We start from the raw sequence: 16299 nt of genomic DNA, 5'->3' as shown, positions 1-16299 counted from the left end.
GCCTACTAGAGAGAGAGAAGTATTTCTCTCCACGAGGCAAGAAGAACCGTCCGCGAGGCCTACATCATTGAATCTTACAATATCCATCATCATCATTGAGAGTCTTACACTCTTGCCAACTGGTATTATTGCCGTGTTATCTTCTTCTACAAATCATATTTCCATCATGGCCCTGAAGAAAAAGAATTCAAAAGTGGAGATCGTGAATGACTCTACTAACACGGAAGCAACAATTGGAGTTGCGAGCATAGGAGTCACTAACGGAGTCACGGACGTGGATAACAACCCTTTGCCAATCGCGATACCACAGGTTTTTCTAAAAATTTATATCCGAATTCAATAGACTTAAGATAAGTCTCTTGAGAAATACTGTGATCTTAGAGTATTCACATGGTAAATTATTAGAACATCTTATAGGCTAGAAACTGTTAGGGGAACTATGAAAACCTGGAACTCAAGAGAAATCATGAGGAATTTTAATGTTAACCCCATAGAAAAGAAGACTAGTGAATTTAAGATGAATTTACGAAGAACAAAGCCTTGAAGAAACTAGCTAAGGTTATAGTTTTAATCTAGAAGCTCTGATAGAAGTTTTTTTTTTTGGAAATAACTCTAAGTTAAATAAACGGAATTAAGGCCAAGAAACTTGGTTACAAGAATAAATCTTAAACTAGGAAGTTAGAGACCCCAAAATCTAGATACCCTTAGTTAAATTCCAAGGGAAATAGTTCATTATGTGAAATTCAAGTGTCGATTGCTACTAGATTAATCATCACTTGAAAGTTGCATGATTGATTGAAGTCATAACTGCAAGGCATCAATCTTTTTTGTGATTTTCTAGATTAGATCCTGATTGAATTAAGTATTGGAATATATAAAAATTGAGGAGCCCTATACCTCCCCCAAGGATAGGTGTTGAATCCCCATACCAAGCGAGGATGTTTTTACCGCCACAGAAGCATGGACTAGCTTTGATGGCGAGAGGTTTCCCAACAGGGATCATATTAAGTAGGAGTTGGATAGGGTGCCAAGGGAGCTCTAGCTAGTAAATCCTTTACACACCTAGGGACTACTAATTGGTTCCCTGTATGGCACAAGTTCTACTTGGGACACCTAAAAAAGCTAGCTACAAGTGGATTTGATCTTGGTAATGTGCAGATGCGCTGAACGACGTCGCACATGAAATTGTAAATTTTCTCCTATATGTACAAAAGTAGGTGTAGGCCATTCAACAATGGCTCGAATATTCTCATGATCCATTCTCACCAAATTGTGAGAAACAATATGGCCTAAGTAAATAATTTTCGAAAGAAAAAATTCACTCTTCTTAGCATTGACCTGTAGTCTATGCTTGCGAAGCTCTTGAAAAACAATAGACATATGTTTTCTGTGCTCTTCTTCAAACCATGAAAATATTAGAATGTCAAAAAAGACATCTGTGAACTTTGAGTGAGGTCTGGAAATTCTCTCCATCATTCGATTAAATGTGGCAGGTGCATTAGTCAAACCAAATTGCATGACTAAGAACTCGTGTAGTCCAAATGTCGTATGAAAAGCTGTCTTATGAACATCTTCAGGTGCTATCCATATCTGGTGATAGCCGCTCTTGAGATCAATGCGACTAAAGATACTAGCCCCTTGCAACTTATCCAAGATATCATCTATCCTTGGGATAGGAAAACGATTCTTGATTGTGATATTGTTCAAAGATCTGTAGTCTATGCACATACGGAAAGAATCATCTTTCTTTTGAACAAGTAAGACTAGAGAGCAGTATGAAGAAGAGCTAGGTTGAACTAACCCTTTTTCCAACAATTCGTTTACTTGTGTTAGGATCTCCTCTTGCTGACTTGCACTTACTCAGTAAGGCAATTGGTTAGGTGGTGAACTACGTGGGATAAGATTAATTGTGTGATCTTTCGGGTGCTTAGGAGGTAACTCTCCTGGGAGTGAATCACTAAAACAATCTTTATATTGTTTAACAAAATCATGTCTAGCTTGGTCAATTAAAGAGAGGGGTTCTTTTAAATTTTGAGACTTAGAAGCATTAGTTGGTATTGTGTGTTCATTAGAGGCACCAAGTGCCTTTGAATCATTAGTTTCTTTTGACTCTCTCACAAAAATCATCTACGCAGAAATAACTTTCTTCATTTCTTTAGAAATGCTAACATGACTAACCATTGGCACATGCCAATCTCTAGCATCAGCAATGCATACTATGTTCCGACCCTTGAATTGAAATGCAAGGGTCTTCTTAACAAAATTAGGAAGAGGTCTAATCTTGTAATTCCAAGGCATGCCTAAGATAACATCACAGTTAGCTATGGGTGCAAGTAGAAAAGATTCTTGGTCACGGTAATCCCCAATTCTAAGATTCAACTTCCCTTGAATAGGAGTAGAATTGGTTGTAAGTCCTTCAAATACCGAACCTGATCCAATGGGTGTTCCCGATCGTTCCGGTGGAATTTGTAGCCTTTCAATAGTATTTGCTAACACAAAATTATCTGTGGACCCTAGATCAAAGAGTATCAAAACTCGTTGATTGTTGAGTGTCCCCCAACCCTTTAAGAGTTGTCTTTTCTTCTCATTTGAATGAGTGTTAGCTTGCACATTCATAACAGAATTTGAGGATGGTGGAGGAGGATCTTTAACCACATTTGCTTCCTTCCTTTTGTGAGGACAATCAGGCTTCATATGCCCTAACTCACCACAAAGAAAGCACCTTCCTTCCTCTTTGTACTTTTGTATCTCAAAGGGTGAGAGATACTTGCGCTTCTTCTTGTTACCGTCTGGCTTTAAACATTGGTCATGGGTAAAGGTAGGTCTTCTTCGATTAGTCCTGTCTCTTGGTTGATCATAGAGCTACTCTTGTCTAGCTCTATAAGAACTCATCTCCAACTTTCGAGATGTACCAGGTGTATGCAAACCACGGTTCCTTGCACGGTATACAACCGGCTAACAGTTGCACAACTTGGAAGTTGGCACCTTTTGATCCTTCTTGAGTCTCCTTCTCTCCTACACAATATGTGTAGGGCTCTCCTCTTGGCGCTTGATTTCAGCAGAGCTTCCGCAGCACTTGCACCTTCTCTTCTCCTCTTGGAACTTGATTTTAGCAGAGCTTCCGCAGCACTTGCACCTTCTCTTCTCCTCTTAGAACTTGATTTCAGCAGGGCTTCCACAGCACTTGATTTTAGCAGGTCTTCCACAATGCTTGCACCTTCTCTTCTCCTCTTGGATACATGCAAAGTGATGCTTTCTTCACCCCTCTCTTACATCCAAAGAGAGCATCCTCTTTTATAGGCTTTCAAGAGCTTCTCTTCTTGGAGAGAGAGTTGAGTTGTTCTTCATACAAGATGTGGTTGTTCCACTCTGCATCACTAACTTCAAGATATCTCTTTGGGCATTATTTGGATGAAAAAACATCCAACACGAAAGTTGTAGATCTCTCTATTTTCGATAAGCCTCACGGCCCATTTTTAGAGATCGTTTTTCTATTGTGAGATATTTTAAAAATGGATTTTCCAAAAAAATAGCTTTTTAAGCTGTACTCTTAACTTGTGGTCCATGAAACCACTTTGAGTCATAGATAAGGAGAGTTCATTAGATTGCATTGGGCCTCAACCTGAAGATTGAATTCCACACAAAATCTTATGTCATTTTAGACCTTAGAAAGAGAAAATCACTTCTCTCCTCACTTCCAGAGGATCACGTTCTCTCGTCTTTCTTAGTGAGAGAATTCCCTCTCTCGTCTTTCTCAATGAAAGAAAAGACCTTAAACCTTGACTTGTAGGGGGGAGGATGACCCCAAATGAATGCAATGCTCATTACACACAAGTAAAACATTCCCAAGCGTCCTTGGATGCACACATAAATACATAACACAATGCTAATGCACTTCCTCTTCTTAGAACTCAATCCACCTTCCTTTATGTGTAACTCCTTGGTTCTTGTGTACACTCTTACACTTGGCAGACACTTCTTTCCCCCTTCATAACTTGTACTACTTGTACCAGATATCCCTGTCACAGTGCTGTGATCACCCCACTAAGTGATGCACTAGGAATACTGGTCTCTAAATGGTCTCATGGCCATGCTAGATCATCATCAACACTTAAAGAAAAGTGAGTCATTAATTTATTGACATGAATTTATTAAATAAAGAATGTGTAATAAGAAATCAATTTAGTGACAGTATTGGTAGGTGGAAAAAGGTGGAAAGGGACCATGGTATTCACCAACTGTGGTTTTAATAAACCATGCATAGATGACCTAGTCTAATGCTTTATTTGCAATGTGATTCTTTACCTTGCTATTTCTTACAAAAGAGGCTATAGTAGATGTGATTGCACATTTCTCAACACCCCTCATCAATCACAACTAGGAAAGACATTGAGTATACAGAGGCTATCATGAGTAGAACCTTGCTAAGTGTAGACATGGAAGGAAACAACCATATAAAGCTAGAGGCTATCACAAGACCTCATTAAGTGTGTAGAGGTTGTAGTGTGCAAAGGTTATATGAGGAGTACAAATGCTTATGGTAAGAACATTAGGCAAGTACACATTTAAAACTTAAAAAAGTCTATCAGAAAATGAACTACAAAAGAGGGACTGGTGAGTCCTTTCCTTTTGTTCTTGGTTGTTTTCTTCTTCTTCTTCTCAATTATTGTCTTCATCTTCTTTGACTGTTGCAAGATATGCTCTTTGCATTATTTTGTTAGCATGAAAAAACTTCTCAATATGTCCAGTTTTCTTACAAAAATCATAGACTATTCTCTTCTTCCCTTTCACATAGAGGAGTTGTTGGTCTCCTCTTGGGATGCTTGTTTCTCCCTTGCTCTTGATCTTATTTTCCTCTTCCAGGAGAGAGGATTTGATATCCACAAGCTTCGGCTTTGGCATGTTGATTAATGTGGTAGACATGTTATCAAACTCAGGTGGAAGACTCTTGAGAAGCATTCCAATGCAAATGTCTTCATGCATCTTCAAGTTGATTCCCACAAGTTGTGTCAACAAGCTTTCCATATAATTCAAATGAATTGCAAGTAAGGTACTACTTTTCATGTCAAGCCTAAATTTTTTATCAGTAAGCCATATTTGGAGGATTTTGAATGAGCTCTAAAGAGGGTTTCTAATCGATCCCATGTTGCTTGAGAAGTTTCACAATCATCAACATGATGAATGTAGCTATCATTAAGTACGATCTTGATAATAGCTTGAGCCTTATCATCATTTTTATCCCATATGACTGAGAGTGTAGCTTCCCTTGGTTTCTTCTCTTGACTACTTGTGATTGACCACATGCCTTTCTTCATTAGGATCAGTTTGATCCTAGTTTGCCATGTATGGAATCCGACACCGTTGAATCGGCATGAGGGTGAATCTTTGCCTATTTTGTTAGTAGGAGTAGTAGTAAATAACTAAGAATAGACCAGCAAAACAGTTGATTTGAGTGTGTCAAAGGGCACAAGAAGATTAGTGTTAATCAACACTAGATAGTATCAAGAGATACTATGTAGTTGAAGCACGTAATGTTGATCTTGATATTGAATCTTCTTCTTGCTGATTTGAAGTGGTAGCTTTGATGAGGACTGAGTCTTGTAGCAGATTAGAGAGTTAATGACATCATTGAGCCAAAGGAAGTAAGAAAATGAAGTAAAATCCGAGCTTGAAGATTAATGGCTATGGCTATCCTCTTTAGGGTTTTGACAGGCGAATGGTTTTTTGCTTATTGCTGCTCATAGAGATAACCATTTGAGAAACCCTCTGAGTTGGAGATAGCTTAGATGTATAGCTTCAAATGCCTTATGGTGATGGATAGCATCGTTGCGCATGCAAGCAGAATGAGCAGTACGAATCAGAGATGGCACAATCTGGGCAGCGAGCTATTGCAGGCACAATGTTGGAGCAGAGAGTCGACAATGTCCGGTTGTGAGGTGATACAGAGGAGCTCTTGGAGCAAAGGAAGAGTTCTCTAGAAGAAAGCACGAGATGAAATGGCCTGGTTTCAGAGAATCAAGCCCTCTAATAAGGTGGGGGGACTATGGAGGTAGGTGAGAGATTCATGGAAAAGTGGAGAGAGCCGAAAATTCAAACTGAAGTGATCCAATCAGTGGGCTAATGACTCATTAACTTGAAATGTGCTTTAATACCATGTGAAATATATTGAGGATGCATGCTAAGGAGGATCACTGATGAGCAAATAGACAATCATAATGAGGCATAAACAATGACAAAGGAGAATAATTGATATTATCCAAGCATAATGCAAGTACAACTAAATGGTAATGATAGATCAAATGAGTGTGGGGATGAGTGCCTTTTATAGGCTTACAGTAGGTGGTATTGATAGGTGGAAAAAGGTGGAAAGGGACCAAGTACAACTAAATGATAATGACTGATCAAATGAGTGTGGAGATGAGTGCCTTTTATAGGCTTATAATAGGTGGTATTGATATGTGGAAAAAGGTGGAAAGGGACCATGGTATTCACCAACTGTGGTTTTAATAAACCATGTATACATGAGCTAGTCTAAGGCTTTATTTGCAATGTGATTCTTTGCCTTAGTGTTCCTTACAAAAGAGGTTATAGTGGATGTGATTGCACATTTCTCAACAAAATCTATTGTTTGTTCAAAAACCTAATATGAGATATGACATCAAACAAAGGTATACCTCAGGATAGATATATGCATATACAAATGCCTCAATCAAGGTAATGTATGGACATATACTTTGATCACATACCTCAATCAATATATATACACATATCTCGTAGTTATGGACATATACTATAATCATCATGTATGCATAATGATGGATGATCAAGATAGTGCGTGTATGATGATGTATGACTAGCCAAGTACCACAATTGAGGTAACTTTATGAATGTTGGATCTAAATGGATGATACCTCTTATCATTGTGGCTTGCATACATGGTTGCTTAAGCCATAATCCTTATACATCAATTGTGGTTGCATATGTAGCACGTTTGTCCTCATGGTTGTCTAGTTGGGACCATGCCTACGGTAGCTAACATGGTAGCTAGTTATAACAAGATCAAGATATGTGTTCACAGCTAAAGTACTTACATGGCACCCTTAATTGTGCTTAACCCATGTACCACAATTGAGGTATTTGAATACCATGATCCTAGTATGCCATGGTGACTCTTGAACACACAGATGGTTGCCAAGTGTATGATGATAAAGGCAATAACTTTTTGCACAAGGTGCTCCAAAAACCTTGAACTTGTCCAAATTGGAGACCTTAATCTTGCTACCACCATCTTATAATTTTATGTATAGTTGTTGTTGTCAACATAAACCCAACTATAAGTTTTTTAGTGTAGGTAGACATGAATCCTTCCCATCATATGTTGAGGAGGAATTTGAATGGTTAGGTTCATTTTTTCTTTATGTGGCAATTTGTAATTAAGACTCATATTTTAAACTATGTGTTTATAAGTGAAGTAATATGTTTCTAAGAAAGTTGCTTTCTTGTTTATGGAATTTCGAGAAAGTTGTTTTCTTGTTCATAGAATTTTGAGAAGGCTTTTTGGAAACTAGAGCCATTCCTAGGATTAAGTGAATTGGTCTTTTTGGAACCTACTAGTTGGAGTAAGCATACGGCATGTATCATATAGAATCTAGAGTATATGTAAATTATATGTAATTCATTATAAGACATACGTTGCTTAGGTATCTATCTTATATTCAAACTATTCAATTCTAAGAATATATTTTTCCTCCTCGAACCATTATTTAATTTTGGAGAAGGTTTTTTGAAAACTTGCGCGTGCTCAAGAATAACATGAACTAGTATGTTCCCAAGCCCTAGGATTGCATAAGCATATTATGCACATCTCATAGAATCTTGATTATTGTAAGATGTAGGTAATGTATTGTTATATGTAGGTTACTAGTCATCTTTACTATTAGTTAAGGGGAGGTTGGGGGCGGGTGCCACGTGGCAGCCCCAACCTCCCCACAAAGAAATGCAGGGGCGGGTGCCATGCGTCCAACACCCACCCTCACTGCGAAAATCGCACCAGCCCCGGCGAGTCTAGGTGCGGAGTGCCTAGTTGAAAGTATTAATCTTTTATGCAGAATAGGAGATGGGTGTCGGAGTGTCGCGGACTCATGGTTGTCATTGGTCACATCGTCTATTGGACTTGAAGATAAGACTAAATAAGATATTGAATGGTCTGCATGGAGAAGACAAATTGTTTCCAATAAGGACGACAAGCCAACAGCTCCCACAAGACATGGGCCACGCACAGCAGCTCCAAGCGTCCTTCCATGAAATGACGAACGTGCAGGGCAAGGGCAACGCGTCTTTCTGGATCGGGGCCCATAAAAGGAGCTGGTCTTTGATTCTTTCTGTCGTCTGGACGAGGGCACACGCGAGCAAGCAGAGAGGAGGAGCAGAACTCTGGAGTGGGGATGTGAGAGAGACAGAGGCAGAGGGATGAGCTGTCCTCGCAGGATATAGCCAGTGTGCTCGATGGGCAATCTCTGATTGAGGGGGCAGGGATGAATCCAGCTCTCGATTCTTATTCATCTTCCTTCTTCAACAACACTAGTGTTTCTGATTGTAGGCCCCTAGTAGGAAGCCTACTGTTAAAGTGAGCTTCCAGCTCTCTTCTTCGTCACCCACACGCACGCACGCACACGCGCGCGCATACACACCCACACACACACTCTCTCTCTCACATATAGCCAGTGTGCTTGACGAGCAATCTCTAAGCAAAAGGACAGATTAATCGAGCTCTCGATTCCTCATCATGACCACTTGGGGTTTCTGAAGCTAGCAGCCTAGAGGCAAGCTTGTGAGACCTCTCTCTCTCTCTCTCTCTCGTAAGTCGTTCGAGACACAGAATATGGTGACAAAGCCTGGCGCTGCTGGCCGGTCGTCGTCGTCGTCAGCTGGCCCGCTGCGCACCTCCAGCGGGAAGCTGGAGCGCATGGCGAGCTGGGTGGGCTCGGGTATCTACACGGCCTTCGTGAGCTCTCTTGACCACTGCTCCTGCATCAAGCTCGACACCATCGACATCTCCGACCCTGTCAGAGCATCAGACCATGGCCAGCCCCTCCTCGCTGGCCATCACCGCACGATTACACGCTCTCGATCCTCCTCCTCCTCTCGCCACCTGGAGCGCCTCCCCTCCTCTCCCGCTGCCCTAATTATCGCCTCCGGCTCTGTCTCCTCTGCTTCCCCTGCCTCTCCCGCCTCCTGCAGCACTGATGACCCGTCCCATCAGCTCGTTCCCAATACTAAATCAAAGAGCTCCCGACCCCGCCGCCATCGCCGCCCCGCCGACCCTGAGATTAAAGAAGAGCACCTCGACGACACAGATGAGGACCTCCACTCATGCGCCTCTTCTTCCTCCTCTTCTTAGCTTGCCGTCCGTCTTCCACTGCAGCTGCAGCCATGGCGCTCCTTCATGTGCTTCTTTCAACATCAAACGGGGCTCTACTCCTGTTTCTTCTGGCCTGAGGTCTATCTCAACATGAAGGTGTATCTGATGGAATGCATGCCTGGCTTCTTAATATCAGGTCTATCTCAAACATAAAGGTATATCTGATGGATGGACGCCTGTCTTATGATGAAGGTTTAACGCTTCTAGTGCAAATGCTTAGATATGGAGGCCTATATTCATGAAGAATCTCTATCTTAACACGCAGCCCTACTGCTCTTATGGATGGAGGTCTGTCAGTCCATCTGCATGGAGCTCAGATAATGCAGCTTATGTATGTGATGAACCATGGAATTTGATGTTCCTACACTCATTATGCAGGGCTATTAGATCTGTTATGCTCCAACTTTGTATAGATATTCTTGGCAACTTAGCTCTCTTAACCCACCGATGTAGAACTTTTCTTGCGACGACATGTATTTGCTTTCTCCTTTCCATAGAACCTACCCTAGGTCGTATTCCCATCCTGATATGGTCTTATTTACAATCCACATATGAAAAAGTTGCAATGTCAACAAGTTTTCCAATATGATAAGTGATGGATAATGTAGAAAGGTTACGGTGATGATACATTACATTGCGAATCCTCCTATTTGTCATTGCCATGTTCCTTTTTGTATGTTAATACTAAACTCAAATTACTAAGCGCCACCCCATTATGTAAAGTACTCGTATGTTTAACTTTAAGCTTGAATTATCTACCCTACCATTACCTTGGTAGGTGACAACAAATGGAATTCACACAAATGATCGTAACTTTGGAAAGCTATTTGCAATGATCGAAATGCCCCTCCAAGTGTGAGAAGACGTTGTACATTTGCAAACGTTCCAAGACCCTGCTTTGATGTCTATCCTTGTTAGTCGATTCACAAGGAAGTTCTAGACATGTTCTCATGTGGGAAATGGGTATCCTTTCCCTTTCCTTTAGACCTACAGTGTTCAACATAATGTGTTTTTGATCATGGGGAGGCACTTAGTACCTAGTTAGGCTTTGGTCTAAAGCCAAGCCACCCAGGAGAGTGGCTGAGTGTTTAAATCTGACAGACTGTAAGTGTGTTGGGCATACCTAGTTAGGAGCAGTTGGGGGTAAGAGTTAGGTGTGGACCTACAAACCGTGGCCCTAATTGTTTAACATCTATCTAGGTATGTGATGTCTCCCTTGTGAACTAGGGGCTTCCCCTCAACCGCATCTAGTTAGGTATGCAATACCTCCATTGTAAACCGGCAGTCGCTTGCCCCCAACTGCATCTAGCTAGATATGCGGTGCCTCCCCCGCATAAGCTCATCGTCGTAATTGACAATGTGCAAATTATGTTGGGAATTTGGCTAAAACTTCTTGTGCGATCGGTGCTCCGCTAACACTTCAGTTCTAGAAGGGCTCGCCAATAGCACGTAAATCCCTGCGCCACAGCAGGCAGCTCTAATTTGCGGTTGAATGCAGCAATATAACACGTCGCTGAAAACGATTTAGTCCCTGCGCCATTGCAGGCGAGCTCGTTGCCATTGCAGGTGGCAGCGCCAGCTCGGCGCCATTGCAGGCAAGCCTTCGCCATGATCTCAACGGTTTGATTCTGCAGGTAACGATTTCAACCTATTCCCCAAGGTAGTCTTGCGATCTACATCTGATCTTTGCCATTGTTTGAAGGCAACAAATATATTGATTCTGAATGTTTTGGCTTGACTATCTTCACCACGAATGATAGCCGAGCATGGATTGTGCGAAGAGGAAAGTCCTTTAAGTTTATCCTCGCTTCGTGTCAGTGCACAATTCCAGTCTCTTAACAGGGTCCGGTAAGGAGTAATTAAGCCATATATCGAGCTAACCATGGTAAAGTCAAATATTAGGAGCACAGTGATTCTGTACTAATTTGAATATTGGGGCTTACATCGATACTTGTAGTTAAAGCACATATTTTTATAAGTGGTCCCATTACAACGTCCATCTTTGTGGTTAACCAAGTAGAGTCATAATCTATTTCATTTATCATACATCATACAAACTACTCCAATGCCTCCCGCAAGAATGGAATCCATGGCCTTTGGTTTATCACATTAGTTTGCTACCATTTTAGCTAGCGGTTCTTGGCAATGATTAGGATACATTCTGGTATGCAAAGCCAAGGGATATATGTGGTGCTTGCATAGTTCCTTGTAAACTTTCTTTGTGTAATATATTTAGCCATATTTTTACAGCAAAAAACAAAAAAGAAATGGTGCTTGCATGTGTCTTTGATTTTAGGTAGATCCTCATGTGAGATAAAGGCTTTGCATGATGAGCACACTTATCTTAGTGGGACATAACTTGCCAACACGGAATCGATCACACAATGGGTTGTATCACAAAGTATATGGACAAGCGTTAAGACGATCCAATATGTATGACAAAAGTGAAAGATCATGTCCAATTTGCATCAAGAATAGGGATATTAATCTCTTATGTTATCTGAAAAAGGCAAAACTTAGCAATGGAAGATGCAGAGCAAGGTTAAGCATAAAAGGAAAAAGAAAATGAATTAAGTAAAGCAAGGTTAACTACAAAAGGCAAAAGACAATGGAAGATGCAAAGTAATGTTAATTGCTAAAGATAAAATTAAATGAAGGATGCAAAGAAAGGTCAACTTTAGAGTTTTAAAAATTATTTTCAAAAAATGATTTATTTACAAGTCTCAATATATTATTTAGGATGTTATCCATCCATAAGTGTGCATATTGTAATTTATTCCATCTATTATTTATGGATTGTCAGGATCTAAAATGGGCATGAAACTTGCTTCAACGGCTCTAGCTGGGCTCCTAACCACCACACCAAAAAATTCCACATGATCTTGCAACCAAGAGCACTTGGGTACTGCTATGTTAGAATGATAACGTGTACTCATATGAACATATACTTAGAGAATATCTAAGAAGACAATATCTAGATATTTAGGAGAATTAGATAAGATAGATCTAGAACATGTGGAGGATACTTCAATAAGAGAATCTACCATATCCACACCTTTATTATATATGTGTGTGTGTGTGTGTGTACTCTCAGCTATTACAATGTAAGTCTTAAGCAAGTGAGCAATACAAGTGTGTGACTCATTCTCCATCTCATTCTCTCATTGTCTCTCTTTCTTTCCCTCACCATCACTTTCACTACATGGTATCAAACTACATCAAGCTAGCAAGAGCCTAGGTTATTAGATTCTCGATTTTGTCTACTCAATTAATCTTTAGATCTATTTATTGCATGCAATCAAAATCAATTGCTTTATATGTAGATCAACAGGATTTGAATCCACATCAAGGTAAACTAACCTTGTCCACATGCACCTTATCCTCATTATCTTGAACTCCTTTTATCATGTCCATGTATTTCTAATCTATTCTTATCATCTTCACCTACTCTTATCTTCTTCAATATCACCACTCTTTGGGAGGGTCTGTGACTTGTCCCCAAGAACCTACTAGGTCTTTGCAAGATAATTAACATCTACTCTTTCAATTTTTCTCTTAATATTCTTATTTCAAGGGTTAGAACACCTTTTTACATATCTATGTATTATATAATTCCCTAGTTGCCTCAGAACTAATACGAATTCATAGAACTAGCTTCCTAGTAGGCTAGGAGGATAGGGTCATTAATAAGAGAATCTACCATATCCACACCTTTATTATATATGTGTGTGTGTATGTGTACTCTCAGCTATTACAATGTAAGTGTGTAAGCAAGTGAGCAATACAAGTGTGTGACTCATTCTCCATCTCATTCTCTCATTGTCTCTCTTTCTTTCCCTCACCATCACTTTCACTACATGGTATCAAACTACATCAAGCTAGCAAGAGCCTAGGTTATTAGCTTCTAGATTTTGTCTACTCAATTAATCTTTAGATCTATTTATTACATGCAATCAAAATCAATTGCTTTATATGTAGATCAACAGGATTTGAATCCACGTCAAGGTAAACTAACCTTGTCCACATGCACCTTATCCTCATTATCTTGAACTCATTTTATCATGTCCATGTACTTCTGATCTATTCTTATCATCTTCACCTACTCTTATCTTCTTCAATATCACCTCTCTTTGGGAGGGTCTGTGACTCGTCCCCAAGAACCTACTAGGTCTTTGCAAGATAATTGACATCTACTCTTTCAAAATTTCTCTTAATATTCTTATTTCAAGGGTTAGAACACCTTTTTACATATCTATGTATCATATAATTCCCTAGTTGCCTCAGAACTAATACGAATTCATAGAACTAGCTTCCTAGTAGGCTAGGAGGATAGGGTCATTAGGGCTACCTCTAAGATAGATCTTTGTATGCATGATAGTGTCTTCCCAAGAGGTGGAAACCTTCTCAAACCTTCCCAAACATACCTAACCTAATCCTAGGACTTCATGCCTACCAATCCCCAACTAAAAGAGAAACATTCCCAAATACACACACACATTCTACTTAAGGGAGAAAGAAGTCAAAAAGGGAAGATACCACTTGGACTGGCCACAATAAGCTTCCACTCAACAATTGGCTCCCTCCAAGACCTTCTTCAATCATGTCCGGTGCAACACTAAAACAAAAACCATCAAATGCACCTACACCAACCAACTCAACAAACACTACACACGGTTAAGCAATATCTCAAGGGTAGTCAAAACATAGCACTTGTATGCCTTCCTTTATTGTGAGTACCCAATGAGAACATACTTCACTGCTTTAGAATCAAGTTTCTTTTGTTTATCATCTAGAACATGAACATAGACAATACTACCAAATACTTTCAAATTTCAGGCTTGTAGCCATAGAGTTGCTCATAAGATATCTTTTCATGTATTCCTGTAGTAGGTGTTCGATTCATGACATAGATAGCCATAAGCGCTTCTTGAGCCCTATGACAAAGGCATGTCCTTCTCATTCAACATGGCCCTGGGACTGCCTCCATAATTACCCTATTTTTTCTTTTAACCACTCCGTTCTACTAAGGACTATAGCTACAAGTCAACTGCCTTTGGATCCCATTTGTTGCTAAGTATCTATCGAACTCCTTTGACACATACTCTCCACCACCATCAGACTATAAGCATGAGACATAACAATTAAGCTCTTTTTTTGCATGCACTTTAATATACATAAAGTTGTCCAAAACCTCATCTTATGCTTTAGGATGTGCACCCATGTGTACCTACTATAGTCATCCACAAAGGTCACAATGTAATATCTACACCCACCAAGTGGTACATCATGAGGAGATCCCCAAAAATCTGAGTGCACAAGCTGTGACGGCCTACTGCTATTCCATGTATTCTTTGCAAATGGGAACATGTCTTGTTTCCCAAATTGACTTACTAAGCATACATGTCTCAAATCAACATACTTCAACTTTGCTAACCCTGTAACAAGGTCCTTATGCTGCAAAATTTTCACATTTTGGACATTTACATATCCAATCCATTTATGCCATATTACAATGTCTCAGACACTTGCCCCATCATGAGCAAACATAGCAGCATTCAACTCAGGTAAAGTTTGCATCCAATGTAATACCCTACCATGTCTTTAGCAACCCAACTTACATCCTCTATCATATTCTTCTCTGAAGCATTCATTTCTGTTAAATCGTACATGCAAGTTCTGCTCAACCATCTAACCAACAGATAACAAATTCTTGGTGATCGATGGAACATGCAATACATCACATAATTTTCTTTTCTTGCCATCAAGCATAATCAAAGGAACAATCCTTATGTGTGCTATGTCATGTTGAGAATCATCTCTAGTGCATAGGTGGCCATTAGCACCTATTTTAAGCTCATCAAATCACTCGCCATGTGGCATCATGTGGTTTGAGGTACCATAATCTATATATAATAAATATCATCAGACTTTTCTTGTTGCTTTCCCTTATTCCACACATAAGGCATAACAAACACTCTCTCACCATTCTCATGCTCTGTATGACTAGATGATGCATAGCGACCCTGTTGTCTATGTTGAGAATCAGCAATCACACTCACTAAACAACCTCTTTGTATGGAGCTTCAGGGCCAAGGACATGCAGGCTAACCTATCCCATATGCACAGTGGTGCCTACTACAGTTTCCTACTTTCCTATAAAGCATTGTACTTGCTTCCTTTTCTTAATGCAATGATAGTACTATTTTCTTTTCATTGAAGTGTCAGTGTCATTGTCCACATGCACAAGATTGTGTTTATGAGTCCAAATCTCAATCTTGGAACCTAATTCACTTGTATAACAAACAGTGTCTTTGTCTTCTCCATCATGAGTCCACACTTCTCCTTCCATCCACCATAACTCACTACCATGTCCTAGATCCCGTATCTTTCACATGGTATCAGAGCCCAGTCGGGCATGGCTCAGCTCAACTTAGCTATCCTCTGCCCTCTCTCAGTTCATGTTAATCTCTGGTCAGCTCAGTTTCATCCCATGACTTCATCTCCCAACTCTATCCTCACTTGAGCTTCCATGGCAGCCATAGCCAGCAGCACCCTGTCAGATTGAGTCGCTTATATCTCACTCCATAGATCAAATCTCTTGGAGCTTCCTTCTGGAAAAGTGTTCCCCAACTCACAAAGCTTTCATATATCACATCAATCCATGACATTTGGCTATCTGAAGCTCAGCATTGTGAAAATTCCCAGTCACTACCATAGTCTTCAACTGTGACCTGCAGGACATACCCTTCATGGAGCCTTCATATCTCTCTATGTAGAGAATATCTTCATGAAATCTCTTCTAGATATATCTTCCTCTACTTAGGGCGCTCCCTCCTGGCACAAAAATCGACCATATTGAGGATCAACCAACATGGCAT

General features: G+C 40.1%; 1 protein-coding gene across 1 annotated transcript; it reads left to right on the top strand.

The window, feature by feature from the left end:
• Positions 1-8389: 8389 nt before the first annotated feature.
• Positions 8390-10099, top strand: LOC148040978 (uncharacterized). Its single transcript, XM_087675292.1, has one exon. It carries the CDS (start codon positions 8882-8884, stop codon positions 9398-9400), a length of 519 nt encoding a protein of 172 aa, XP_087531418.1. The 5' UTR covers positions 8390-8881; the 3' UTR covers positions 9401-10099.
• Positions 10100-16299: the final 6200 nt, after the last annotated feature.

Source organism: Lygodium microphyllum, chromosome 1 (assembly GCF_053477565.2).
Source record: "Lygodium microphyllum isolate KBCC chromosome 1, Lygodium_microphyllum_v1.1.10, whole genome shotgun sequence".
NCBI classification, from domain to species: Eukaryota; Viridiplantae; Streptophyta; class Polypodiopsida; order Schizaeales; family Lygodiaceae; genus Lygodium; species Lygodium microphyllum.
Note: the sequence above shows the minus strand (reverse complement) of the source record. Positions and strands in the feature narration are given on the sequence as shown.

Coding starts and splice junctions, on each gene's coding strand:
- LOC148040978 (XM_087675292.1), top strand. CDS start 8,882: ATGGTGACAAAGCCTGGCGCTGCTGGCCGGTCGTCGTCGTCGTCAGCT.